Raw genomic sequence first — 25,603 nt, 5'->3', positions numbered from 1 at the left:
GGCTGGTATGTGGAAGTCAGCTGAGCAGAGGTAAAAACAAGGCCAGGCAGAGGTTGGGAAGGACAAGGTCACTTGTTAGTAATCTGGTTGAGGATGGTAAAAAATCCAGCAGTTCAAGTTAAGTGGTTATAGCAGACAAGACAATTAGAATCAAGAAGCAAGCACAAGAAAATAAGGCAATTCTAGAGAGGAAGGCAAACACAGGAGTCTATATCTAAAAAAATACAAAGGAATCAGAAAGAAGCAAGTCAAGGAGGTATAAAAACAGACAAGATTCAACACCAGGGGAGGGTGGGGAATACCTTCATGCATCCATTTGGCTGGGCTGCTGTGAAATCTCAAGGTACCTCCACTGAGCATCAAACACAGTGGGCCACAGTCACTGAAGTGACCACAGCATATCAATACACAATATGAATTAGTCAAAGACACTACACATGTGAACTGCAGTTATTTCAAATTGGGTTTTATTAGTTATTTCTGAATATCATATATCATCCTTAGTTTTCACTCCTTGATTTTGCTTTAGTGTTTAAGAACCTTTCTTCACTTATCAAGTCCTTTGCCATGAAAGCATTGATCAATCACAAAGTTCAAATTCAAGGAAATCAAAGAAGTTACATCAGTATTGTACTGACTGATTCCTTTATGGCAGTGAGGAAAATCCGCTAGAATCCAAGTACTAACACACCAAGGCCCCTTCTTTACATGAGCCAAAGTTTCGTCCCATATCCACTGTAAGCCAATGTCTTTTCATATTACCATCAAGGTGAAAATGATTCAGAGCACCAACACAATTTTCTTGCTCATTCAGTCTAAAAATGTGGGTTCCTTACATTATGGTTAAACAAACAAACAAACAAACAAACAAACCACACAAAACCAAACCCCAAAACAACCAGAAGCTGGAAGGAAAATAAGTCCCTCTGATTAGCTTGTAAGTGCGAATAGTTAAGTACCTCTCAACCAGTATTCCCCTTTCCCTAGACTTTAGGCAGCTATAAAAACAGGAAAAACAATGTGTATAATAAAAAGCAATAAAAATAAATATTTGAGGGCCTACTAAAATAGGCAATTTACACATTTCATTTAATCCTCACAATACTCTGAGAAGATTATAACCATTTTTACAAATAAGGAAGCAGGCTCAGAAGGGTGAAATGAATGGGGCCCAAGGTTATAATGACTGAGCTGGGATTTATGTTCAGGTCTATGCCTACCAAGCCTATGTTCGATTATGCTCCTCTGGCTCTCAAAAGCCCTTCAACTTGAGATGCGTACTGTCTGGCTCCATTTTCTAAATTTACACTTTTAAGTCCACAAAACTAATGAATTATAAAAAAATTTAAAATTATTCTCAAACTACTAAACAGGAGCTTACAAGGAATATTAGAACTCTTCAAGTAATCAGAACATTCCATACCTAAAATTGTGGTTATTTTAATTCACTGGTAGTGATAGCCTGTAATTCAAGGGCACATGAATAAATATAATTGGCTCATTTTCTTATTGTCACCATCTGTCAATCTCAAAGGAACACGGGCCAAAACAAAGACAAATTCCTTTTGTGAAATCTGAACGCTCATTAAATTTAAACTATGTACTTAGCAGGATGCTAAGAGATTCTGGTTTTAAAATCTTACCACCAGAGTTTTGTTCGCATTTTAAGAGCACGCATTCTTTTTTAAAGTGTCTAAATCTGATAGAGATGGTAGGGCTCACTGGCGGATGGCTTTATTGATATAAGTCTGTGTAGTGTCCTAGAATTATTATGTCTAAGAGGATAACTTTTACCACTCCACTGAAAGCAGTCACAGAGTTCCAGTAGAAATGGATTTATTTTATGGGTAATTAAGTTAAACCTAAACCTACCCAATTAAAACAATGAAGGGAAAAAAAAAACCCAACAACCCTAAGCCTATGCAATCTGAACAGATAACACTTAATTGTCCGCTGAAAACATCTTTGCATGTTCATTAAAGAGCTGTTAAATCTTAAATGATTGAAGTTATGTAGTTGTTCCTTATTCCAGTTCTCGGTGAAATTTAGTTCATTAGTTTTAGAGAAATTATTTTGAGTCCAATTCTAAAAACACTGTTTTCATACGTCAGGAAAAGTGGAAAGGATGAAATTAGTTCATATGAAGGCCTCTTCTAGCATTAAAAGAGCCAGATGTGACCTCCTTTCTAAAGTCTGTTGTATCATCCATTCACTGACTCATACATTGAACACATTTTATGGAACACCAGTTATAAGAAGACTGAAAGAATAACAGATAAACATATAGGCTCATTAACTCTAGGAATCAATACATTAAAGGGGTGATATGTTTGCATACATGTGACATAAAGGGAACTGGGTATCTTAATTTCTCAATGTTCCCTGCCTTCCAAGTTTTGCCTGGGTCTTTAGCCCTTATAAATGGAAATCAGAAAAAGACAATGAGTGTGAATATAATGTCTACCTGGCAGGAACTATAAGGACAAAAATGGCTTACAGGAAAATAAAATTTAAAAAGGTAAAGTCCTGAAAATCTATGTATATAAAAATTAACCCAAATGATCTAAATTCATACAACTATAAAGCTTTATCATCTAAGTACCCAAATGTTGAACCAATCCCTTTCCCCACAAAATACAAGATCCTATACAATTCCTGTTATGGGGACTATTAGAAAGGAATATTCAGTTGAAAATACATAAACATATATTCATTTCCAACTTTTAAGAAGATTTTGGGTCGAAAGTCATCAGAGTACAAGTGTAAAGATAATTTTCTTAAACGTATTTTGATAAAGGCCATAGGAACACTTGTCACATTGTTCGAATGCCCAATAGCAAGACTCCTGATGAGACAGACCAAACAGGTCACAGTAAATCAACAGAGTGTCTTAGAAAGAAAGCCAATATGACTAAACCCAAAAAGATCACATGAAGTAGCTCATGTACAATACAAACCTAGTTTAATAAATAAAGGAAACACAGGTGACTGCACTCTAAGGACATTCAGTTCCTCACGGCCCATTCACAGTCTTCTCTGAGACTCCACTGCCACTTCCACCTGGGCAAGTCTAATGGTGCGGCCATGCAGCTTGTAGCCGTCTTGCCTTACTAATGCCACCGTGCCAGGCTGCACCCCAACACCAGCCGGCACATGACAGATGAGTTCATGCTCATGTGGGTCGTATTTGTCACCAATGGGGGTCATCTTCTCCAGGCCATGCTTGGCAAACACACTTTTCAGCTTTGCTTCTAAAAGTGACAATCCTCGGAAGATCTTCTCAAGGCTGAGCTTCTGGTCCCCAGGCTCTGATTCTTCAGAAATGCTCTCTGTAGTCTTCTCCAAAATGTCTGCCACCTCTACCAAGTCCTTACAGAAACTCTGAATTCCTGCGGAGAAACCAGACACTTTTAGTGTTTATGAGGAAGTCACTCTGCCTTTGGTGGTGGAGTTTGGGGAAGGTCCAGAGAGGTGACTAGTATACTGGCCACACCAGGAAGTGGGAAGATCACCACACAGGAAGGACTCAGGGATCATCATCAACCCAATGGACAAGCCAGTTTCTCTTGGAAGGCACATGACTAGGAAGCCTACTAGGATGGTAGGCAGATGTAGAACCCAAGAACTAGGTAAGACTATTTATAATGGGCTCAGGAATCGGTTCTTTAAAACCACTTTTATGCTTCTTGTATTTTTGTTGCTATTCATTTTTAGCAGCGAGTTATGTAAATTTTGAAAATTTCTGTCTCAGTTATGTTGAGGCATGCATTCTCAATGGGGACAAGATATTAGCATTTCATGGGAGGCAATAATAAAAAATTAGTTGACAAAAGACCATGCTAAAGGTGAGTCAAAAGAATGGTTTATTTTGAGGATTGGCTAAATAGGAAAGAAAATTAAGACACATTAATGAGTCTCCAACTGCCTGCTATAAAGTAGTGTGACACAAGGGAAAGAATAATAGGTTAGGGGTCAGGAGACAATGAACTCAGTCTACATCCATCACAAATTCACTTTTGTCATCTTATCTGTAAAAGAAGACTGGCCAAAATAGAATGCAAGGGCCCTTCAAGCCCTTTCCTTCTATGTGCAGTGAAAGTATAATGTTACCTAATAAATTGTGAGTACAGCAAATAATCACAGATTTGCCCTTTACCTTTGAAGCCCTGTTACTCAACTAACACTGTTATGAACACATTTGGAACAAGATGCATGCAGAGAAAATGTCTGAAAGTCTTTGAAATGGACCAAAGAGAAATTAATGTGATCTAGCACAGCTTCCAGGGTTATCTGCTTCCATATGGACCAAGCTTTTGTCTCCGAGTTATTTTATAATTTAGCAAGTTGTAAAATACTGAGAATAATGCAAATAATTCTTGTCCACACTCGTAAAAATTTCTTGGTGGAGATACAACTGATTATTGCACTATATAGACCAATTTTGCTACTATGAAGCAAGTTTCAGCAGGCCTGATTGCCAATGTGTCTGTTTTATGGATTCTTCTCTGACCATCTTAATGATTCACTGGTTAATGAGTTAAACACAATTGTTTGTATGAGCACTAGAATGTTAAAATGTACATGCTTAAAAAGGAAGTAACAAAGGTTTGGTCAAACTAAAGACAAGCGTTATTTTAGTAAATGGTTCACTTGACAACATTCCCCATAAGCAGCATAGAAAGCCTATGGTAATAATGGAAGGGTAGGGTAGGGACCAGTTAAGTATTCAGATGTGTTTTCACTATGTTCAGTTTGCAGAACTGTTAGTAAGTGGCCTTATAGTTAAAGGTACTCTTTATTGTGAATAAATCTCTCACCAAATATCTTGGCATCTTCTACACATCTCTGGGTTCGCCTTCTTATGTTTTCACCATCAGCTAGAGCTCTCTGGTATCTCACCTGACCATCAAAAGCAAAGTCAATATGATGAGAAAACAAATGCTTTTTGGTAGGAAAGAATGTTTTTGCATACTTTACAAATTTTAGCCTTGTGACAGGTTTTTAATTTAAAAAAAAGAAAACAAAAAGAATTGTAGGAATCTTCTACCAGTTACTCCAAATGCCCAGTCAAAGCAGGAACCTACTCTTTACAGAAGCCCTGAAAGGCTGTCATTTAGCCTGCTAGCTTGAACATATCAACAGTTTTCAAGCTCATCTTGAGAAAAAGCTTTCTTTTTTCACATTCAGCCAACATTACCACTGTCCAACTTTTGTTCACTGAATGAACTCTAAGACAAACAAAAGTACATTTAAAAAAACGTGTCATCTATTTGAAGGCAGTTATTTTAGTCTCTTTAGTCTTTGTCTCTTTCATTTTCATAATCCCTGGTTCCTTTAAATGCTGTCATAAAACATGCTTTCCAACCTCCTTACCATATAGTTGGTCTTGCTTTGCAATTACTCTAATACCTATCTTCATCAAAGTGTGTTTGTCAACCCAGTACTGGGAGCAGTATGCCAAATGTAGTATGATCAGCAGAGTATAATGATAAATAACCTGCCATTCAACAAATATTTATTGTCAATCACATGCCAGGCATTGTACCTCCTCTGAAGCTACCAAAATGTAAAATATCTAAATACTGTAACAAAATAGGGAATTGAAAGAGATTGCTATCCTTAGTCAGTGATAACTGACATAAAAAACTTTACTTGGATATTTAACCAGAGAATGTGAAGAGCACATAATATAAAATCTACTTACTGTTAAATCCTGGACTTCCTTCTCCAGTTTAACAGCTTTTAGCTTTAAGGCTCTTTCTGCAAGAGAGGGCCCAAGCTCATCAGGAGGATCCTCAGAACTGCAGTCCTCACCAGCAGTTCTCTGGGTGGCAGTGCTGAAAGGATGCAGACATCCCCTGAAATAGGAGAGAGCGCATAATGAAGAAATGCCATCATAAACAGTCAACAGCTATAACAGAGTTCAGAGACTGGAAGTTTCCAGATTGAACTCAAGACAAGTGTTTTCAGTCACAGTAACAATATGAACAATTATAAAATGCTTACTAAATACTACAGACTGTTTTCAAGATTTCACTTAAATCATCTTTTCATTTCATAACAATGCGTGAGATAAGTACTATGATCATTCCTATCCTACAGATGAGAAAACCAAGGCTCAGAGAGGTTTAAGACTTGTTCAGGATCACATAGCTAGTATTCTATGGAGTCAGGATACTGGCACCAGGCACTAGAAATAGCCAGAAATAGGGACACAAAAATTAGCAAGAAGAAACCAAGTTCTGATACTCAGAATCAGTGGCGGCATTTATCAGTTGGGGGAATTCAAAACACAAAGCCATAAAGCTGGTTCAATCCTTGATTTTATAGTTGGGGAAAATAAAGCCCAGTACAGGGACTTTTATCAAACTTAAGTTAGATCTAGAATTCTAAATCTTCTTGATTGCAAACTGTAATTAAGGCTTTTAGGGGAGAGAACGAACCTGTGCTGAATAAGAAAAATTCTGAGATGGTAACTCACCTATATGCAAAATCAAGTCAATTAAATATGTATAAAACACTATGAATAAGAAAGATCTTTGCATTCAATTATACTTATAATCTACAATTTTCTACAGCTAAAATGTTTGCCATTGCATTCAGTTTATATAGGAGGAAATTTGGAGTAGGGGCTAGTTTGTAGATCTTGGATTGTAGCACCTCTGACCTTTTCTTCAATGAGGTTTCCAATACACCTCCTGGATCCTCGTAATTTGATGATAAGTAAAGTTATCAAGAAAATCAATCTGTGAGTACAAAAAAAGCTCTTTAAAAATGGTTTATTCACATAAACTGTCATAGACTGAGGAGTGCTTATTGAGGTGACATCCAAGCAAAGGTTTAAAGAGGGTAAAGGAGTTTTGCTTCAAGGAAGGGAAGAGGGAACAGCTAATATAAGGTGAAGGCAAGACTTTTATATTCCCAGACTTTCCAGGCCAGTCCTGAATTCACTGGTGTTTGATTATACACATGAAATAACTTCTTCCTCATAAACCCCTAACAAACCATATTTATTCAATAGAAAGTAGGTCAAAATCTTCTAAGGGCCGGTTTAAAGGGAAAGTGGCCAGAGCTCAAGTCCTGAAAGAGAGGGGAGCTGTGGCCAATCCCTTCAATTCCCACGGCTTCAGAACTGGAGTGGGGGTAAATTTTATCAGGAGGAGCCATTTTTCTTCTGGTCACTTCCCTACATCACAAACGGCCACAAAGGCTTTCAGAAAAGGCCCGAATTCAACCTCTCACCCAGGTGTTAGGGCGGGGTGCTTGCTGGATCAGGTGTGTTAAGATAAAAAGATGACAAATAGTTTTGCATACAGTGAGTTTTCGGATTCCCCCGCGGATTAATTTACATTTCAGAGGTCCAACCTTATCCACCCACATACTCAGCCATTTTCTTCATTCCGAGGAAGTAGTAGTCAACAGGGAATTGTTCCTGAGAATAATTAACATTGCTTACTAATTACAAGCGCCGATTCTGGAGCCCTGAATGGTTTCCAGTCTGAAATATTATTCCGAGAAGTTACTCAACTTTGCCAAACTTCAGTTTCCTCAATTAAACCGGGACTAATACAAAAAATTACCCATAGTTCTACAATCGGTATAAATGGTCACTAAAAACGGCCTCAGCCCATAGATAAAAACAGCAACTGGAATTCACAGACCCCCAAGGCAGGTGAAAGGGCCGTTTGGGGAGACACCAATTCCAAGCCCTCCTTTTCCTGACAGGTAAAGTGAAGCCCGGAAAACCGGGAAGGGGTTGGCCTAAAGTCACACAGGAGTCGGGGGAGAGAATCCCCATCTACCTACAGACACCAAAGCCGCGGAGAAGGGGCGGGAGAGGTACCTGCCCAATTCAACCTATGTTCGGGGCTGAAAAGATTTCCCACCTCCGAGGGAGTGACCTCGGATTTTCCCACCTCCTCCGCCTGGCAATGAAGCACGGTTGTGGGCCTCAGTTTGCCGCTCTGTAAAATGGGGCGGTGGGCGCCTGATCGGAGTGGCCGAGAAGCTTGATGAGTCCTTTTGTCCACAACTGCCCCTGCGGCTCGCTCATCCCGCATGGTCCTCACGTCCCGACCCACGGCCTGCTCCGCTGGCTTACCTGCCATCGGACGCAGCAACCGAGGCCAAGAGGTGCTGCAACCGCCGCCGGACCGCCCACAAGGACCGCGCGGCCATGTTCCCGACCTAGGCCGACAGAGGCAGCGCACGCGCACTGGCTCCAAGTGACGAAAACGCCCACCCCAAAAACCACGCTTCCCGGCAGCCTTCGCGGGCGATTCCCTCTCCCGGAGGCCGGAAGGGAACGTTCATTTCCGGTGCGCCAGTCTGTTACCGAGCCGGGGCGCAACACTTCCGGTCCTCAGTGCGTTCTGCACGTTGTATGTGTTTGTTACAACGACGTAGGCGCGGTGCTAGCCGCGGGTTCCACGGGGATCCCAGATGTGCTCTTTTGGAGCTTATGTGAAATTATAAACAACAAACAAGTGCAAACGTGATATAAAGTCAAAATAGGACCGAAGTTTAAAGGTGAGGGTTATGGTGTTACGGAAGACTAATACAATATGGCCGAATGTGGGGAGTTTTCCTAAAGGAAATAATATTTGGACTGAAAGCCGTGGAGTGAGTAGATGAAAGACAGGAAAGTGATTCAGGTAGTAGCAAGCAGCTTCTGCAATGATCCAGTAAGAAGGAGAGTACTGCGAGAAAGGGACTGAAATACTGGAGGAAGTGGAGGTAACAACATCAGACTTATGGTTAGGCATTGGCAGATCGCCTGAAGGATTTAATATACTGTGATCCAACCCGGCACGTGTGGCTCAGTGGTTCGATTCCCGGTCAGGGCACATGCCTGGGTTGTGTGCTCAATCCCTGGTGTGGGGCATGCAGGAGGCAGCTGATCAATGATTCCCCTCTCCCTCTCTGAAATAAATAACAATATATGTTGAAAATAAAATATTGGGTCCTGACACCCCTCCTTTCTCCATCACTATTCCCTGGTTTTCTTCCTCCAATTTTCTCATCTCCCCCCTTCCCCCTAAAATGTTAGTTCCATTTGGGTATAGATTTCTTTTTGGTCTGTGAACAGTACCCTGATGTAATTCAAACATTTTTGAATGAGTCTTATTTTGATGGCAATGGGAACATGCTACAAAGCCTGTGCATGTTTAAAGGAGTCACTTTGCTGTAGGGAGGAGATTTCAGGATGTGAGAAACAGATAGGGAGACAAGCTGTTGGAATAGTCCATGCAAGGGTTCTAGGGTCACCTCAACAAAGACATTATTTAAAATCGCTAATATTTTAGGTGTGTCCAGCACATTTTTGTTTCCATATTAGTATTTTATTTGCTTTGTTTTCTTTTTGCTTGTTCTCCTAATGAGTATGAGCTTCATGAGGCTGTCTTGTTCTGAGCTGTGATTTCTGACATCTAGTACAACAGATACTCAATAAATATTTGTTGAATGAATTGATGAAGTTTGATGGAATGAGTGGAGACAGGAAGAAGTGGATGTATTTTAGAGAGATTTAGTATGGAAAGCTGACAGGATGTGACTTGTGATTGGGGTTGAGAGCATATCCAGACTAGTTACTGGATAGTCCCCAAGGTTTTAAAAAAGTATTTTTTAAAGGATGAGAAGTGTGCCTTCCTTATTTGAGAGCATTCACCAGAACATGGGTTACCTGTATGTATTTGGGCCAGATTTTCTCTCTGCTTGTCTGTGAATTCCATGAGGACAGAACTGGAGTCTTTTGCATGTTTTGTATTCTATCCAAGGCCCAACTCAGATGTGTTGAAGCTAACACCTTATGTTTCCTTTTGGCCTTAGGGCAGAGCAACATGACTTAAAAAGGGATTATGATCCCCTTTTACATTTAAGAAAATTGAGGCTCAGAGAGTTGGTGAACCTGCCCAAGGTCCCCCACTAAGAATCTGACACTAGAAATCTGATAGTCCAAACATCTGGGAGTGTAGGGAAGGTTGTAGCTTCAACTCCACCTCAGATCCATGAGCCTATACTTTGAAAAACAACCAAACAAAGCATTTAGCAAGCAAGAACTGGCATCTATGCTTTAGCCATTTTCTCTTTTTTTAAAAAAGTATCTTTATTGATTTCAGAGAGGAAGGAAGAGGGAGAGAGAGAGAGAGAGAAAAACACTAATGATGAGAGAATCATTGTTCGGCTGCCTCCTGCATGCCCCCTACTGGGGATTGAGCCCGAAACCTGGGCATGTGCCCTTGATGGGAATCGAACTCGGGACCCTTCAGTTCGCAGGTTGACACTCTATTCACGGAGCCAACCCGGCTAGGGCTAGCCATTTTCTTTACACTTCTCTTAGTTGTTCAACTTAGATCAAATGTGCTGCATACATTCATTCATCTATTTATTAAATGCTACTGTGCTTCTGAATGCTGCAATGCAAGGGGAGGGGGAGAAATGAACGAAATAGAACCCTTATCCATTTGGAACTGAGAAGAAGGCCTGTAGGGTCAGACCTGCATTCAAGTGCTAGCTCCAGTACTTCCTAACTGTGGGCTTTGGCCAATTATCTAACCTTTCTGGTTTCCATTTCCTGAACTGTGAAAACTTGGATAACGGTATCTGTGTCACAGGATTTTAGTGAAGACTAAAGGGATAATGCCTAGAAAGGTGATTAGTTAGCACCAGGACTGCCTACATAATTTAAAGCAGCGGTCGTCAACCTTTCGAACCTCCCGGACCACCAGTGGTCCACAGACCACCAGTTGGTGATCGCTGCTCCAAAGATTTCCTTAAACCAGTGGTCGCCAACCTTTCTGACCTCACAACCACCAGTTGGTGATTGCTGATTTAAAGGACAAATGGAATATGTGGAACCTCTTGTTCTAAACTTATTAAGAGGGCAACAGCAGAGCAATCAACCAAGCACAGAGCCCTGCTAAGCCTGACTGCACAGGTTGCATGCCTGTGAAGTTGGCTCTGGCTAACATAGTGCCTGATGCGTGGTAGTGTTCAATAAATGTTAATTTGCCCAGCTGGGTGTGGCTCTGTGGCTGAGCATTGACCCAGGAACCAAGAGGTCACCAGTTTGATTCCCTGTCGGGGCACATGCCCAGGTTTTGATCCCCAATAGGGGGCGTGCAGGAGGCAGCCAATCAATGATTCTCATCATCGATGTTTCTATCTCTCCCTCTCCCTTCCTCTCTGAAATCAATAAAAATATATTTAAATAAATAAATAAAAATTCTTTAAAAAATGTTAATTATTAATTTTCTAGGGTTTAACCTCTCAAAGAGTCTTAAGATTTATTGGTGGAAAAAGACACTTAGTCTCAAAATAACTACTTGGGAAACAATGACACAATTGGGTTGTCAGGTGACATTTCAGATTCACATTTTAAAAAGCATATTGACAAAAAAAAAAAAAGGATATTGACAATCCAGATTATGTGAATGCCTGTTATTGAAGATACTCAGGTGGCATCTGGATGAAAACTCAGCTACAGATTTTTGCCTTATAGCTTTTGGTGGTTGTAATTACCACGTAAAAGTCAATAATAAGAACCACTATTGACTAGATATTTACTATTACTTGGACACTGTATAAGATGCTTCCCATGTATTATCTCACTTAATTCCCCCAATGGTCTTGGGAGGAACATACTATTGTTAACCTGGTTTTGATAGGTAAGGAAAACAAGAATGAGAGAGGTCAAGTGACTTTCCCAAAGTCTCAGCTGTTAAGTGGCAGAGGCAGGGCTCAAACCCAGCCCTGTCTGGATACAGGCTCTATAAGCCCTAAAACTTATGCTCCACCACTGACCAGCTGGGTGCTTTGGGTCAGGTTATTTTTCTTTCTCTGGTCTCCAGCTACCTCAGAAGGGGGAAAAGTTTGGATGAGGCTTCAAGTATGTAAAGCCTTAGGCAGGGTCAAGTATGTGAAGCCTCTAGCAGAGTGGCCAGAGATTATTATGGGATTTCCCTTCTCTCCCCTTGAGCTAACCTCTGAGCTAACCTCTCAGCTAAATGGTTTTATCTTTATTGGAGGGAAATGTGGTAGACTTATAAAATGCCTACAGTGTTGAGAAAGTAGTTAGTGGCACAGCAAGGAGACTGCCCAGGACTTGAGGTCCTTGCTCCTCTATAAAAATATCAAGTGCTTGTAAAAGGCACTCATGTGGCAGAAATGGGCCACTGTCCTCTTGGTTCTCCCTGATAGTTTTACTTGACAGCAGATATGGAAGAGCAGACAGGTGGGCTTCTTGAGTGCAAGATGAGGATAAGCATGTTAAGAGTGTCTCCTACATTTCTAACCATAACTCCTGGAGCCAGAGTGTCATATAAAATAGGGAAAGGACTTGATTGACAGCAAATGACCCCACCCTACAAAGCTCAAAACTTCTTGTGGACATTAGCAATCCATGCTCCTGTCACTGAGCATCACTCAGAGCTTAACATATGTCAGCTACTGAACCTCTCCTTGCCTGCTGCTTCCTTAGATCTCTGATTTGAAAACAACTCAAATCTGGAGTTTTTGTCACTGCATCTGCCTAAAGCAGATGAGGAATGATTGTAGAATTTGGATGTTCTCTATAGCTTTTGTTCACCTTTATGAAGGCAGGGATAGTTCTATTGATTTTTCAGCTCTTTATCTTGCCCAAAGGTTGTCAATAATGCCCAACACAAATGTGATTGGATGATCAAGTCACCTCTCTATTGCATCACTGATACTTCAGCACTGCCTTCCTTTGCCCTAAGGACTGGGAATGGGATGCTGAGAATGGGATGGAATGGCTTATTCACACGTGCTTTCATTTCTTCCCAAGGGAAGGCAAAGACATTTAACAAAACCTTTACAACTGTGCAGATGTCTGTCTCCCTCCACCCCCATGTCCCACCCTCTGTGAAGTTATATAGGGATGCGCTTCATCTCCCTCTTCCCTTCTACTTCTTCCCTCCTTATACCCCTTTTGATCATGCAGACAATAAAGGCTGGTCTTTTGGGTGCCCCAGAGAGTGGGGGTTACTTTCAGTCTTCTGATAGCTCCTTGTGAAAAAAGCATTTCCGCCTTAGATGGACAAGCTGATATTTCCTTTGGATAAATTCTCATCCTCTTTCTAGGTCTTCTTCATTTCCCATTCCTGAAGTACAGAAAGACAAGACAGATCAGTTTGTTGAATAGTCTAGTGCCGTGGTCAGCAAACTGCGACTCGCTAGCCACAGGCGGCTTTTTGGCCCCGTGAGTGTGGCTCTTCCACAAAATACCATGGCCTGGGCGAGTCTATTTTGAAGAAGTGGCGTTAGAAGAAGTTTAAGTTTAAAAAATTTGGCTCTCAGCCAAAACCGGTTTGGCTCAGTGGATAGAGCGTCGGTCTGCGGACTGAAAGGTCCCAGGTTCGATTCCGGTCGGGGGCATGTACTTTGGTTGCGGGCACATCCCCGGTGGGGGGGTGTGCAGGAGGCAGCTGGTTGATGTTTCTCTCTCATCGATGTTTCTAGCTCTCTATCCCTCTCCCTTCCTCTCTGTCAAAAATCAATAAAATATATTTTTTAAAAAAGAGTTATACTCATAAAAAAAAAATTTGGCTCTCAAAAGAAATTTCAATCGTTGTACTGTTGATATTTGGCTCTGTTGACTAATGAGTTTGCCGACCACTGGTCTAATGTGACTTGTAGGATAAAAACATTTCACTGCACATCGATTGGTTGCCTTCTGCATGCACCCTGACTGGGGCTGGGGATTGAGCTTGCAACCTAAGTATGTGCCCTTGACCAGAATCAAACCCGCGACCCTTCAGTCCACAGGTCGTCACTCTTACTACTGAGGAAAACTATCTAGAGCTGTACCTTGGCTTTTTGCAGCACTCTTCCTTGGTTGGAGGTTACAATGGATGGACTCCTCTTCCTCAGCTCAGAAACACAGTTTACAGGGAGAGGTTGCTCTGGAGGATTGTCCTGGGGTTTATTTGCAGTTTCCTGTTGATGACAAGAAATAATTACATAGTCAGTGATGGCGAACCTATGACACGCGTGTCAGCACTGACACGCGTAGCCATTTCTGATGACGTGGCCACTGAGGCGGTCGCATGCCGAGGATGAAACATTTGTGAAATAATGTTTTTTCCTCAAAGTGACACACTACCCAAGTTATGCTCAGTTTTTTGGCGAAGTTTGACACACCAAGCTCAAAAGGTTGCCCATCACTGACATAGGTGAAGTCTAATGCTGGCTATCTACACCCAGCCTGCCCTCCAAAGAATGCATATAGAGGGCACTTTCCACACATACTAGCATCAAACAGGATGAGGGAGGAAGGCACTCGAAGGCCTTGGAATAAGCTAATGACAGCTGAAATGACCGAACCCACACTATATACTAGGCATTGTGCTGATTAGTTTATTGAGCCTTTTCAAGCCTATGAAGTAGGTACTATTAGTCATCTGATTGTAAAGATAAGAAAAGTAGGAAGGTCAAGTCACTGCTCAAGGTCACATGTCTGGGGAGTGGGAGAGCTAGGTTTCCTACCCCACTGTCCTTCCTATTTCTTTCTCTCCTGCATTCCTTCTAATTTTCTACACTACCCTGAAATTTTCCAGGTGATTGCTTAGTACCTTACTGGATGCAGTTCCTTACATGGGACACATTAACAGCTTAGCTTGCAGGGAATTTGGAGAAAACTTTATCTCTAAAGATCACAGAAAGAGTCAAAAGTGGAGGGAAAGTCTTATGGAATGTGAACATCAGGGCCTATTGGTGGGAGGAAGCAGCTGGGATGAGTGAACCACTTCTAGCCTGTCCACCAGCCCTCTGTGACTCTGTGTCCCTGGCCTTTAAGCTCTTAATTTTTAAAAATCTTTACTGTTGAGATTATTACAGATGTCCCTCTTTTTTACCCCTATTGCCCCCCCTCCACCCAGTCCCTGCCCCACCCCAAGCCTTCGCCACCCTATTGTCTGTGTCCATAGGTAATGCATATCCTTCATAATAAAAAGGCAATATGCAAATAACCATCACTCTGCTACGCCCACGATTGGGCGGTGGGAGGCTGGGGGGCGGGACTCGGGGTGGCATATCCGGCCATTGAGAGGCGCGGGACTCCCACCCCCCCTCCCCCTGCCTCTCAACGGCTGGATTGGCGGCCGCTGAGGGGGGCTGCCTCGGACACCCTGGACACCCAGCTCCGCTGCCATCGGAGGCGGGGAGCCGGTTGTCTGCACCCGGATCCCCTGCCATGCTCCCCTTCGTCAGCGCCTCAAGCCCCAGCAGCAGCGGCAGCGGCTGGGGATGAGCTGGTGATCCCAACAGCCTGGCAGCTCAGTGGCGGCGGCGGAGGCAGCATTGGGCCTGGGGACTGGCGAACAGGCAGAAGATGGCCCTGATCGCAGGAGGCTAGGCCTAGGGACCCTACCCGCACGATTGAATCGTGCGCTGGGCCTCTAGTATGCATATAAGATCTCTGGTTAATCTCTTCCCACCCCCACCTTCTTTCCCTCTGAGAATAGTCAGTCTGTTCCATTTCCATGCCTCTGATTCTATTTTATTCGCCAGTTTATTGTGTTCATTAGATTTCTTACTCATTCATTTTGATTTTTAGATTCAATTGTTGATAGGTATGTATTTGTTGCCATCTTGTTGTTTATATTTTTGATATTTTTCTTCTTCTTCCTCTTCTTAAAGAATACCCTTCCACATTTCATATAATACTGGTTTGGTTGTGTTGAACTCTTTTAGCTTTTTCTTGTCTGTGAAGCTCTTTATATGACCTTCAATTCTAAATGAGAGTTTTGTGGGTAGAGTAATCTTGGTTGTAGGTCCTTGCTATTCATCACTTTGAATATTTCTTGCCACTCCCTTCTGGCCTGCATATTTTCTGTTGAGAAATTAGCTGACAGTCATATGGGCATTCCCTTGTAGGTAAATAACTGCTTTTCTCTTGCTGCTTTTAAGATTCTCTCTTTGTCTTTAGCCCTTGGCATTTTAATTATGACGTGTCTTGGTGTGGTCCTCTTTGGATTCTTCTTGTTTGGGACTCTCTGTGCTTCCTGGACCTGTAAGTGTCTTTCTTTCACCAGGTAGGGAAAGTTTTCTGACATTATTTCTTTAAATAGGTTTTCAATATCTTGCTCTCTCTCTTTTTCTGGCACCCACATAATGCAAATGTTGGTATGCTTGAAGTTGTCCCAGAGGCTCCTTACACTATCTTCATATTTTTGGATTCTTTTTTTCTTTTTGCTCTTCTGGTTGGGTATTTTTTGTTTCCTCATATTCAAATTGTTGATTTGATTCTCAGAATCCTCTATTCTACTGTTGAATCCCTTGTATATTATTCTTTATTTCAGTCAGTGTATGCTTTATTTCTGACTGGTCCTTTTCCATTTTTTTGGAGGTTTCTAGAAGATTCTTGAATAACCTTATGACTGTGGTTTTGAACTCTTAACTCCAGTACTTTGCTTTCTTCCATTTCTTTCATTTGTGACATGTTTCTTTGTCTCCACATTTTGGCTGCTTCCCTTTCTATGTATTGGGTAGAGTTACTATGTTTCCTTGAGTTGGTAGAGTGGCCTTGTGTAGTAAGTGTTCTGTAGGGCCCAGTGGCTCAGCTTCCCCAGTCACCTGAGCTGGGAGCTCCAGGTGCACCCCTTTGTGGGCTGTGAGCACAGTCTTGTTGTAGTTGAGACTTGATTGCTGTTGGTGTTACTGGGAGGAATTGACCTCCAGGCCAATTGGCTGTGAGGACCAGCTGGGACCACAGTGGGAGAGCCGCTATGCAGGAGACACCCCTATGGAGCAGGACTTGCTTCAGTGGGGCTTTGGTGCTGACTGAGTCTGCCCCTTGAGTGTGTTGCTTATGGATGTGTAGAGTTGTAATGTGGTATTGTCTAACAGTGACCACTGGGTGCACTGGCTCTTTGGTCTCCAGGGAGATGCAAAGTCAGCCACTGCCTGGGACCACCCAGCAGGAACTACAGAGAGATCTGCAGATTCCTCCTCTTTGTATTGGGTTTGGAAGTGCTCAGACGGGGCCCAGCTGTGAAGCAAGTCAGGCTGGTGCTGGTGCTGGGTCTTGGGCCTTTTATTGATAGGTTTGGTGCTCCCTGACACAGCTCTAGCTTGTTTGAGAGAATTTAGCCTGAACAAGGACAGGCCATTCATATGCAAAACCTGCTGCACACAGCTTGGGTTGGATTATAAATTGGATGAGGCGGGGTCTTAGGGAATCATCAGGGCGGAGCAAACAGACATGACCACCAGTCAGCACTGGGATCTACTGGGGAGGTCCCAGCATAGGAACAGTGATCCCTGCAAGTACCTCTGTCTGGGAGAAAGCCACCCTTGAGTTCCTGTCCTGATACCAGACAATCCAGTTCCTCCTCGTATATGTCTGTGTCCCCCAAAACCTCACCCTGGTGCTGGAGCTCAGAGGAAGCGGGACCTTGTAAGTTCAGTTCGTGGTGCCGGCCTTTTAAGAGGAATAGCTGGGTCTCCAGCAGCCTCTGTGTTACTGAGCCCCAATCTGCACTGGTTTTTACAGCCTGTAGTTCTTACTGCCCATAGGGACTTCTTTTCCCAGCTCTGGGACCCTGGGCTGGGGGTCTGGTGTGGGGTTGGGACCCCTGCTCCTCTGGGCGGCCTTCGCAGAGATGATCTCCCTCCTGATTAAAAAAGCGGCCCACGTGGGTGCCGGACCAGCCCGTTCTGTGCCTTTGCACCTCCTACCAGTTTCTGTGTGCTTTCTTCTTCTCTAGTTGTAGGACTTCCATTCAGCCAGATTCCCAGCAATTCTGGATGATGGTTGTTCTGTATTTTAGTTGTAATATTGATGTGGTTGTGGGAGGTGGCGAGTACAGGCGTCTACCTATGCCGCCATCTTCTGGAAATCCTCCTAAGCTCTTAATTTTTAAGTTAGGTTGGAAATGCCCCATGGAGAGGACATGTAGGGTGGAAGAAACAGCCCTAACTTCCTAGTCATAGGGTGTGGTCTGACCAGGCAGCTGTTACCTTGGACAACAATAAGATGAAAGTTCTCAATGATAACTTGAACTTATCAGACAAATTACTTCATTTCTCTGAGTCTTAATTTCCTTGTCTGAAAGTAAGTAGAACATTTATTCCTTTGAAACATTTATTGCACTCCTACTGTTTTTCAGAATATGTAAAGGGATAGGACTATAATGATAAAAAAATACAGTCCAATTCTTTTTATTTTATTTTTAAGATTTTTTAAAAAATTGACTTCAGATGGGAAGGGAGAGATAGAAACATCAATGATGACAGAGAATCATTAATTGGCTACCTCCTGCATGCCCCTACTGTAACTCAAGCATGTGCCTGACCAGGAATGGAACCGTGACCTCCTGGTTCATAGGTCGATGCTCAACCACTGAGCCATGCCAACTGGGCCATATAGTCCAATTCTTAATAAAAATAGCAGTTTCCTTGTCTGTCAAATGGGGTGAATACACATAGTACTAGCTCATAGGACTGCTGTGAAGACTATGTGAGATAATACAGGTTAAGATGGTGTGGTAATTGATTAACACAAGTTTGTTATTCTTATTCAACATACGGTAGTTATCAGTAACCTTAAGGCCACTTCTAAGAGATACAAAGTCAAGTAAATGGTGGTGCGTCCGTGGAGAGAACACAGGCCAGAGAACTTGCTGCGAGAGTCTCCATCTTAGCTGTGGCATGTCCCTTAGGGCCTCTTTTGTTATCTGTAAGCGAGCATAACTCCTGGCCACAAAGGATGATCAAGATCTGTAGCATGTGAGGACATTAAGGAGCAGCTACCCCTGGTGTAGCAGGGAGTGGACTCACCACACTCTTGTTCTTGCTGCTTATGGAGAGTCCCAGGGCTGGGCCCCCTGCCAGAGACCTCTGTAAGCGCTCCTTCACAGCCACCAGCTTCAGTTCCAGGTCGATCCGGTGCTCTTCCTTCGCCCGGCACTGAGCTTCCAGGGTGGCCACGGCCTCCTCCAGAACCTTTAACTTTGCTCCTGTTTCCAAAGACATTGATGAGAAACAGCTGAGCATGGCCTGAAGCATCAAGCAGTTTGGCAGGGCCTCAGGCCCTAGTCTGCCCCTCCCAGAGGGCCTTTCCTATCCTCAGTCCTGGTTAAGAGGTGGATTTCAGGCCTGGGGTTCCAGCTCTATGCTGGGTAGTGTGTTTTTTACCTTTCCAATACCCATTTCCCCATCTTCTGGATACAGAACCTTGTTTTTTCCCCCTGGGAAACCACATTTCCTCCATTATTATTTACTAGAGGCCCAGTGCACAAAATTTGTGCACTTGGGGAGGGGGTCCCTCAGCCTGGCCTGTGCCCTCTTGCAGTCTGGGACCCCTCGGGGGATGTCTGCCTGTGAGGATCAGGCCTATGCTGGCAGTCAGACATCCCTCTTACAGTCTGGGGCTCTTGCAGTCTGGGACCCCTTGTTCTTTACTGCCCGCCTGCAGTGGAGGTGGTGGGAGAGGCTTCTGGCTGAGTGGCGCTCCCCCTGTGGGAGCGCACTGACCATCAGGGGCAGCTCCTGCATTGAGCATCTGCCCCCTGGTGGTCATTGCACGTCATACAGACTGGTTGTTCCACCGTTTGGTCGATTTACATATTACGGTTTTATTATATAGGACTAGTAGCCCATTGCAGGAAGATTCCTGCAATAGGGCTTCCTGCTGCACTCTCCCCCGCCCTGCCTGCTTGCCTCCCTTCTGCGCCGGCCCCGCCTGCTTGCCTCCCTTCTCCCCGCCTGCCTGCTTGCTTCTCTGCAGCTTCGCTTCCTTCTGCAGCACTTGGCTTCTTTCTACGCTGTCTTGATATGCAAATTAACTGCCATCTTGGTTGGGTTGATTTACATACTCGTCCTGATTGGCTGGTGGGCGTGGCTTGGGCGTAGCGAAGGTGTAGTCAATATGCATATTGCTCTTTTATTAGGTAGGATAGTTTGGATGGGGGTGACCTCAATCCTAGTTCAAGGTGTTAGCACGTAACTTAATCCTGGCCCATAATCCTATATCAATCAGGGTCACAGTGATTGGCCTAGGGATTAAAGTTGGTCAGAGTGAAGTGTTTGTGGGGGCCACTAGGAAGAGAAGTTCTCTCTGCTGGGGTGGCTGAGAGGATTAGGTGAGGGCTGGAGTTGCACAATCATTTTGTCACCATGAAGGGCAGAGAATGAAACCAATGTAGAGGAAGGTCAAAGCAAGAGTTGGAGAAATGTACTTCCTGGTGACATCATTTAAGTTCTTTGACCTTGATATACCTGATTGTTCAGTTTTTCAAGTGCATTTTTCTTTTTTTTCATTACTAAGCTAGTTTAACTTTGGTTTCTGTTCCTTGTAACCAAGAGTCATAACATAGAGCTTTACATTGACCAGGGGTTCTTGCTGTTTATTCAGTTTAACCCAACATATCTAAATTAGAGCCTTCTTGGTACCAAGAGCTATCTATGTTGGGCCTTACTAGGTTTAAAAATTAGTCCATGTTTGCCCTGAGGGAGGCTGCACTGGAGGGTTTTCTAGTAACGGTGGGTTCTTTTCATTCATTCAGTTGTTCATTCAGTGATTACATATTGGATGCTCGCTATGTACCAGGCACTGTCCATCGTCCCCAGCACCTGGACCTATGCTCAAATAGCCATACTCAGCACCTATCTGTGAATGAATGAGTTAATGTGAGGTTCAAATGATCTTTTATTTCTCTGATTTTAAAGCATATGCTGTTTTTCATATTTTAACGTTTCTAAAATTAGATTGCATTTTACATTAAGTGTACACATTTTTGTGATGCTTTTTCATCCCTTTACCCAAAAAGCAGTTATTAAATAGGGGGCCCTTCCATTAGTCAGGAGGGATGATGATGATGATGGTGGTGGTGGTGGTGGCGGCAGTGGCGATGATGATGATGAAAAGGAGGAAGGAGGGAGAAGCTCACCTGTCTTGGGTAAGAAACCAGGTGATCTGTTCTAGGGAAAGGCCAAGCCCTCCAAGAGCGCTCAGGACCACACCATGTAGGTACCTGGATTGTTCCGAATGGCATCCTTTAGCTCCCTCTTTTCTTGCCGCAGTGCCATCAGCTCTGTCCGGATTGTCTCTTTTTCTTTCTCCAGCTTCTCTTTTTCTACCAGGTACCTCCGGGCATCCTCCTCAGCTCGGTTCTTACCATACTTGTATTGATTGGCACCTGCAGAATTAGGAGGCAGGAAAAGGGCCTCAGTTCTGACCTCTGGGAAGGGCATTTGGGTGGTGTTAGCTTCTCTTTCAGCCTCAACTGCGCCATCTATAAAAATGGGGATATTTAGAGCTATATCCCTAGATATAGTTAATGTGGCTGCTCTAGGGAAGCAAGGAGCAAAAGGGAGGTAGTAGAGCTCAGCGATGAGGGGGAAGGGTTTTGGAACCAGACAAAGGTTTGCATTCTCTTTTGCCCTTTATTGGTTGTGTGACATCAGGCAGAAGAGAATAGTGATGTTTTTGTGTCTTCTCCTCAGCTATAGTTTCCACATTTGTAAATGTGGATATTGATCAAATTTATCTCTTAGCATTGTGGTAGGTTTAAAATGAGATAATTCATGAAAAGTGCTTAGTGTAGTACCTGGCAATTAATAAGTGCTTAGTAAAGGTTAAATAATAATAATAATAATAATAATAATAATAATAATAATAATAATGTAAAATAAATTTTGTGACGTATAACACACTTTGGTTTTAAAAGGGCATATTTTATAGTCAACTCTCAGGTATGTGTAAGACAAGGAGACTGGTAGATATAACTCAGATCCATGGAGAATCAAGACCTTGGGCTAAAGTCAGGCATTGCCCATTTTATTACTAGGAAATGGGTGGGGGTAGAGAGGGATCTAGTAGTCTACTATGGGCTCTACACTATTATCATGGACCGAAACAACAAATAGCCCAGTTGCATGGCTCAGTAGTTGAGTGTTGACCTATGAACCAGGAGATCACAGTTCAATTCCCTGTCAGGGCACATGCAGGGTTTGCTGGCTAGATCCCCAATAGGGGGTGTGCAGGAGGCAGCCGATTAATGATTCTCTTATCATTGATGTTTCTATCTCTCTTTCCCTTTCCCTTCCTCTCTGAAATAAATAAAAAAAATATAAAAACAAATAAATATAGCAAAATTTTATTGAGTATTTACTAAGTACTAGGTCACCTATATGCATTTCCATTTCCTTTTCATAAAAACTGACTATTATTAGCTCTATTTTATTGTTGAGGAAAAAGGCACAGAGAGGTTATATCTTACTGTTAATGATGGCAGAACCTAGGTTTGAACCCATGTCCACCTACTCCAGGTCCATGCCATGCAGTACTGCTCTAGCTGGGGCAAGGCCATAGTCAAACCTCTCAGGGAAAGTTTATGTATGTTGTTGCTACAGTCAGCCACACACGGTCCTTTGTAAGTTGGTGGGGTGTGGAGCAATTCCCATGATTTACTGATAATTGTGTGGGTCTTGTCTCTCCAGTTCTTATAGGGATCGCAGTGATTACCTAGTGACTCATGCAAAAATCAATTCCTGCCACAACTACCCTCCAAGTCAAACTAGATCATAAATAAAGCATGGAGGACAGAGAAGGGGACCCATACTTCCTCCAACTTTCCAGATATACAATAGCATATCAGGGGAGCTGGCTCCCAGACTTTTGAATTTTTTAGGCTGGTAAAATAAAGAAAATGGGTAGACCAACAAAGGGTTGTTGACATAACAGATAAGACCCTTAAAAATCCCAACTACCATCTAATTATTCCAAATATTTTATAAAATAAATAATAGTGTAACATCCCCAGAGTTGGGAGAACACAAATGCAGAATAAAGTGGTCATTTACATTGAATAGATTTAGATTTATGAAAAACTTCCTGCACTGTACTTATTTTTATCATTTCAATTGCAGATGAGTGAAAACTTGCTTAGGGTCCGAACCAGTGAGTGGACTCACTCTTGGGAGTCTCTGCCCTGGTTTGCCTTACTATGTTGGCACCACGGAGAACAGCTTATCTCACACCCGACCCTGTAATCCTTGAGTCACTCGAAGGGTGGTGAAGAAGCAAACTAGATTGTTGCAAGGAGCTATACTTCTGTGGGCCTCCTAGTAGTGGTGATAAGTATTTGCCTCAGAACTGCCCAAGTATCTTCCAGAAAAATCTGGGCTTCCATAGTGGAGGGGAAAATAAGGAATATTTAACGTCCATGTTACTAGTGTAACTAATGAACTAATGCGGTATATATCAGTGCTTCTTTCCTTTTTATTGCTGAATGTTATTCCAGGTGATCTTTTTTTAAATTAAATATATTTTTATTGATTTCAGAGAGGAAGGGAGAAGGGGAGAGGAAACATCAGTGATGAGAGAGGATCATTGATTGACAGCCTTCTGCATGCCCCTACTGGGGACTGAGTCTGCAACCCAGGCTTGTGCCCTGACCGAGAATTGAACCTAGTGACCTTCTGGTTCCTGGGTCGATGCTCAACCACTGAGCCACACGCGGCTGGGCGCAGGTGATCTTAAGAGAAAAGCCTCTGTTGTTTCTGATAAGTCAGCTGTAAATCTTAGTGGGGATCCTTTGTAAGTGACAAATAGATTTCTCTTCTACTTTCAAGGTTTTCTCCTTTTGGCTTTAGCATTTTGACCATGATGTGTCCTTTGTGGATCTCTTTGCTTTTATTTTACTTGGACTTCACTGGTACCCTGGATATATCAGTAATGTTTTTCAATAAACTTGGCAAGTTTTCAGCCATTATTTCTTTTAATACATAAATAAATATATATATTTTTACGCTTCTTTCTCTCCTCTCTTTTTAGTATGTTCTTTATGGGTATGTAGATTTCATATAAAGTCTAGATTTCTGGTCTCTCTTGAATAATTGGCACTGCTGTGTGTGGGCTATTGGCTGGAGCTTAGTGGGCACTCCTGAGCACTACAGTTTCCTACAGTCTCCCCCACTCCACTCCTTGTTGTCTCTCCTCTGAGGCCACATGCAAGCTGCCCTGCATCACTGTACTTATGATGTGATTTTTCTTATGGTAGAGTATTTTCTTACACCTCAATTCACTCATTTATTTACCTGCCTGATCCCTGGAGGAATTTGATTTTGAGACTCCCTCCACTCATGGGCTGCTCCTCACCCTTTCCCCTCCCCCACAGAACTCACTGGAGGCATGGCGCTTGACTTTGACCTGCGGATCCACTCGATGGGACTTCTCACTGCAGGAGGATGCGTGGCGCTTCACCTGGGCCCCAGTGGGACGGTCAGGCTCCTCATCCTGGGAGGGAGATGGAGGAAGAAGATGAAGTGCAGGTAGGCCCAGGGTCATCAACGCGGGTGTGTCCTGGTCCATGCTCGGTGGGTGAGTGCCATGGGGCCTCTGAGATCTTGGCTTTACATTTTTAAACTTGTGCAGCACTCAACAGTTTGTAAGCCACTTTCACTAGCAGTGTATCATTGGATCCTCCTATCATTCTGTGGGGTGGGGGCAGCAGAAGATAGCCCTAAATTGGAATATGTGCAGAGAGGAAAATTAAGAAGTCTGAAAAGATTGTGGGTGACATATTTGATTTATCATAGATATTTTGTCCTCTTCTTATTTCGAAGTATCGTTAAAGTTTTCTGAATTGTTAAAAAAAAAAGTTATGGATGACATCCGCCAATGATAGAAGTTACATAGACTGACTATACATTTGTGCATGAAGAGTATTAAGAACACTCAGAATCTGTCAAAGCTCAGGAACCACGAGTGGAATATGATGATAATGTAATATAATAGTGATTTTAGTAACAGCAGTACGGTTTACTTTTCTGTGTAAGAACTTCCTGTCCAGGCCCTGTGCTAAGTTCTTTCCTTAAAATATTTCAATTAGCTCGTGCAATAGTCCAGTCAGTTAGATTTTATCATATCTGTTTGAAGCCCAGAAGTGAAGACCAGAGAAGTGAACCCAAGGTAATTCAGATTGAGCCCTGAGTCCAAAGTTTGCTCCTTTAAGTGCTAAGCTCTTGCTCCTAAACTCTCCAACTGAGAAAGATCTCAAGCTGCATCCATTGGTTAATCTGTGTCTGAAGAAAGACCATGTAAAGGGAGTCCTAGAGGTGTGAACTCAGAGTGTGACCTAGCACTGCCCACAGCAGGGGTCCTGATGCACGTCTGTTTTCCTTGGCAGCTTGGTTCCCCTCCCTCCCCATGCTGTCGGGCCTAACCCACCCACCAGCATCTGATCAGAATGTAGTTTTCTGGCTTCAGTGATGGCCACAGAGGCCTCACTGTAATTAATGAGCCGATATCTCCTCGGTTTAGTGAGCAAGACAAGGAGACTTGGTTCTGGGAGCTGAAACCCAGACTGTGGATGCCACCAGGTGAAGGCCTACAGGTGTGGCCACCCAGTTATTGCCTCCAGACACCACTGAATCAGCAGCCTTAGTTCACAGAGTGTTAAATGGGTGGAGAGCCTAACACCTTGCTCAAACTGGAATAGTGCTTTCCAGTGTCCAGAGTCCTTCCTCGTCTTGATCTGGGAGCTCTTCACTGTACCATCTAGCCTTCTTTCCAGGGATTCCTCATCCTGAGCCATGATCTGTGATAAGAAGGGTCATCCCTCTCCTTCCAGCTGCTGGT

At 43.0% G+C, this 25,603-nt stretch overlaps 2 protein-coding genes across 2 annotated transcripts in view; both read right to left on the bottom strand.

Moving 5' to 3' along the window:
• Positions 1 to 460: 460 nt before the first annotated feature.
• GRPEL2 (GrpE like 2, mitochondrial) lies at positions 461 to 8,225 on the bottom strand. Its single transcript, XM_079772463.1, has 4 exons — positions 8,102 to 8,225; positions 5,705 to 5,858; positions 4,818 to 4,899; positions 461 to 3,389 (listed from the first exon to the last, which is right to left on the bottom strand). The coding sequence occupies exons 1-4, from the start codon at positions 8,176 to 8,178 to the stop codon at positions 3,025 to 3,027; spliced, it is 678 nt and encodes a 225-aa protein (XP_079628589.1). The 5' UTR covers positions 8,179 to 8,225; the 3' UTR covers positions 461 to 3,024.
• A 119-nt stretch (positions 8,226 to 8,344) lies between these two features.
• Positions 8,345 to 25,603, bottom strand: part of AFAP1L1 (actin filament associated protein 1 like 1) — a 63,044-nt gene continuing 45,785 nt past the window's right edge. Inside the window, exons 15-19 of the mRNA XM_079772462.1 lie at positions 24,148 to 24,259; positions 20,994 to 21,158; positions 18,799 to 18,977; positions 13,828 to 13,956; positions 8,345 to 13,121 (exon numbers count right to left, since the gene is read on the bottom strand). Coding sequence (XP_079628588.1) covers positions 13,098 to 13,121; positions 13,828 to 13,956; positions 18,799 to 18,977; positions 20,994 to 21,158; positions 24,148 to 24,259 — 609 coding nt within the window. The 3' untranslated portion in view covers positions 8,345 to 13,097. The remainder of the gene's footprint in view (positions 13,122 to 13,827; positions 13,957 to 18,798; positions 18,978 to 20,993; positions 21,159 to 24,147; positions 24,260 to 25,603) is intronic.

Source organism: Cnephaeus nilssonii, assembly GCF_951640355.1.
Source record: "Cnephaeus nilssonii genome assembly, chromosome: 5".
Taxonomy (NCBI): domain Eukaryota; kingdom Metazoa; phylum Chordata; class Mammalia; order Chiroptera; family Vespertilionidae; genus Cnephaeus; species Cnephaeus nilssonii.
Note: the sequence above shows the minus strand (reverse complement) of the source record. Positions and strands in the feature narration are given on the sequence as shown.

What these genes read in the sequence shown, in the direction of transcription:
- GRPEL2 (XM_079772463.1), bottom strand. Translation starts at nt 8,178, where the DNA reads ATGGCCGCGCGGTCCTTGTGGGCGGTCCGGCGGCGGTTGCAGCACCTC. An exon ending in GTTGCTGCGTCCGATGGCAG is followed by an intron (nt 5,859 to 8,101) that starts GTAAGCCAGCGG and finishes CTCCTATTTCAG; the next exon opens with GGGATGTCTGCATCCTTTCA. An exon ending in AGAAGATGCCAAGATATTTG is followed by an intron (nt 3,390 to 4,817) that starts GTGAGAGATTTA and finishes GTTTCTCCGCAG; the next exon opens with GAATTCAGAGTTTCTGTAAG.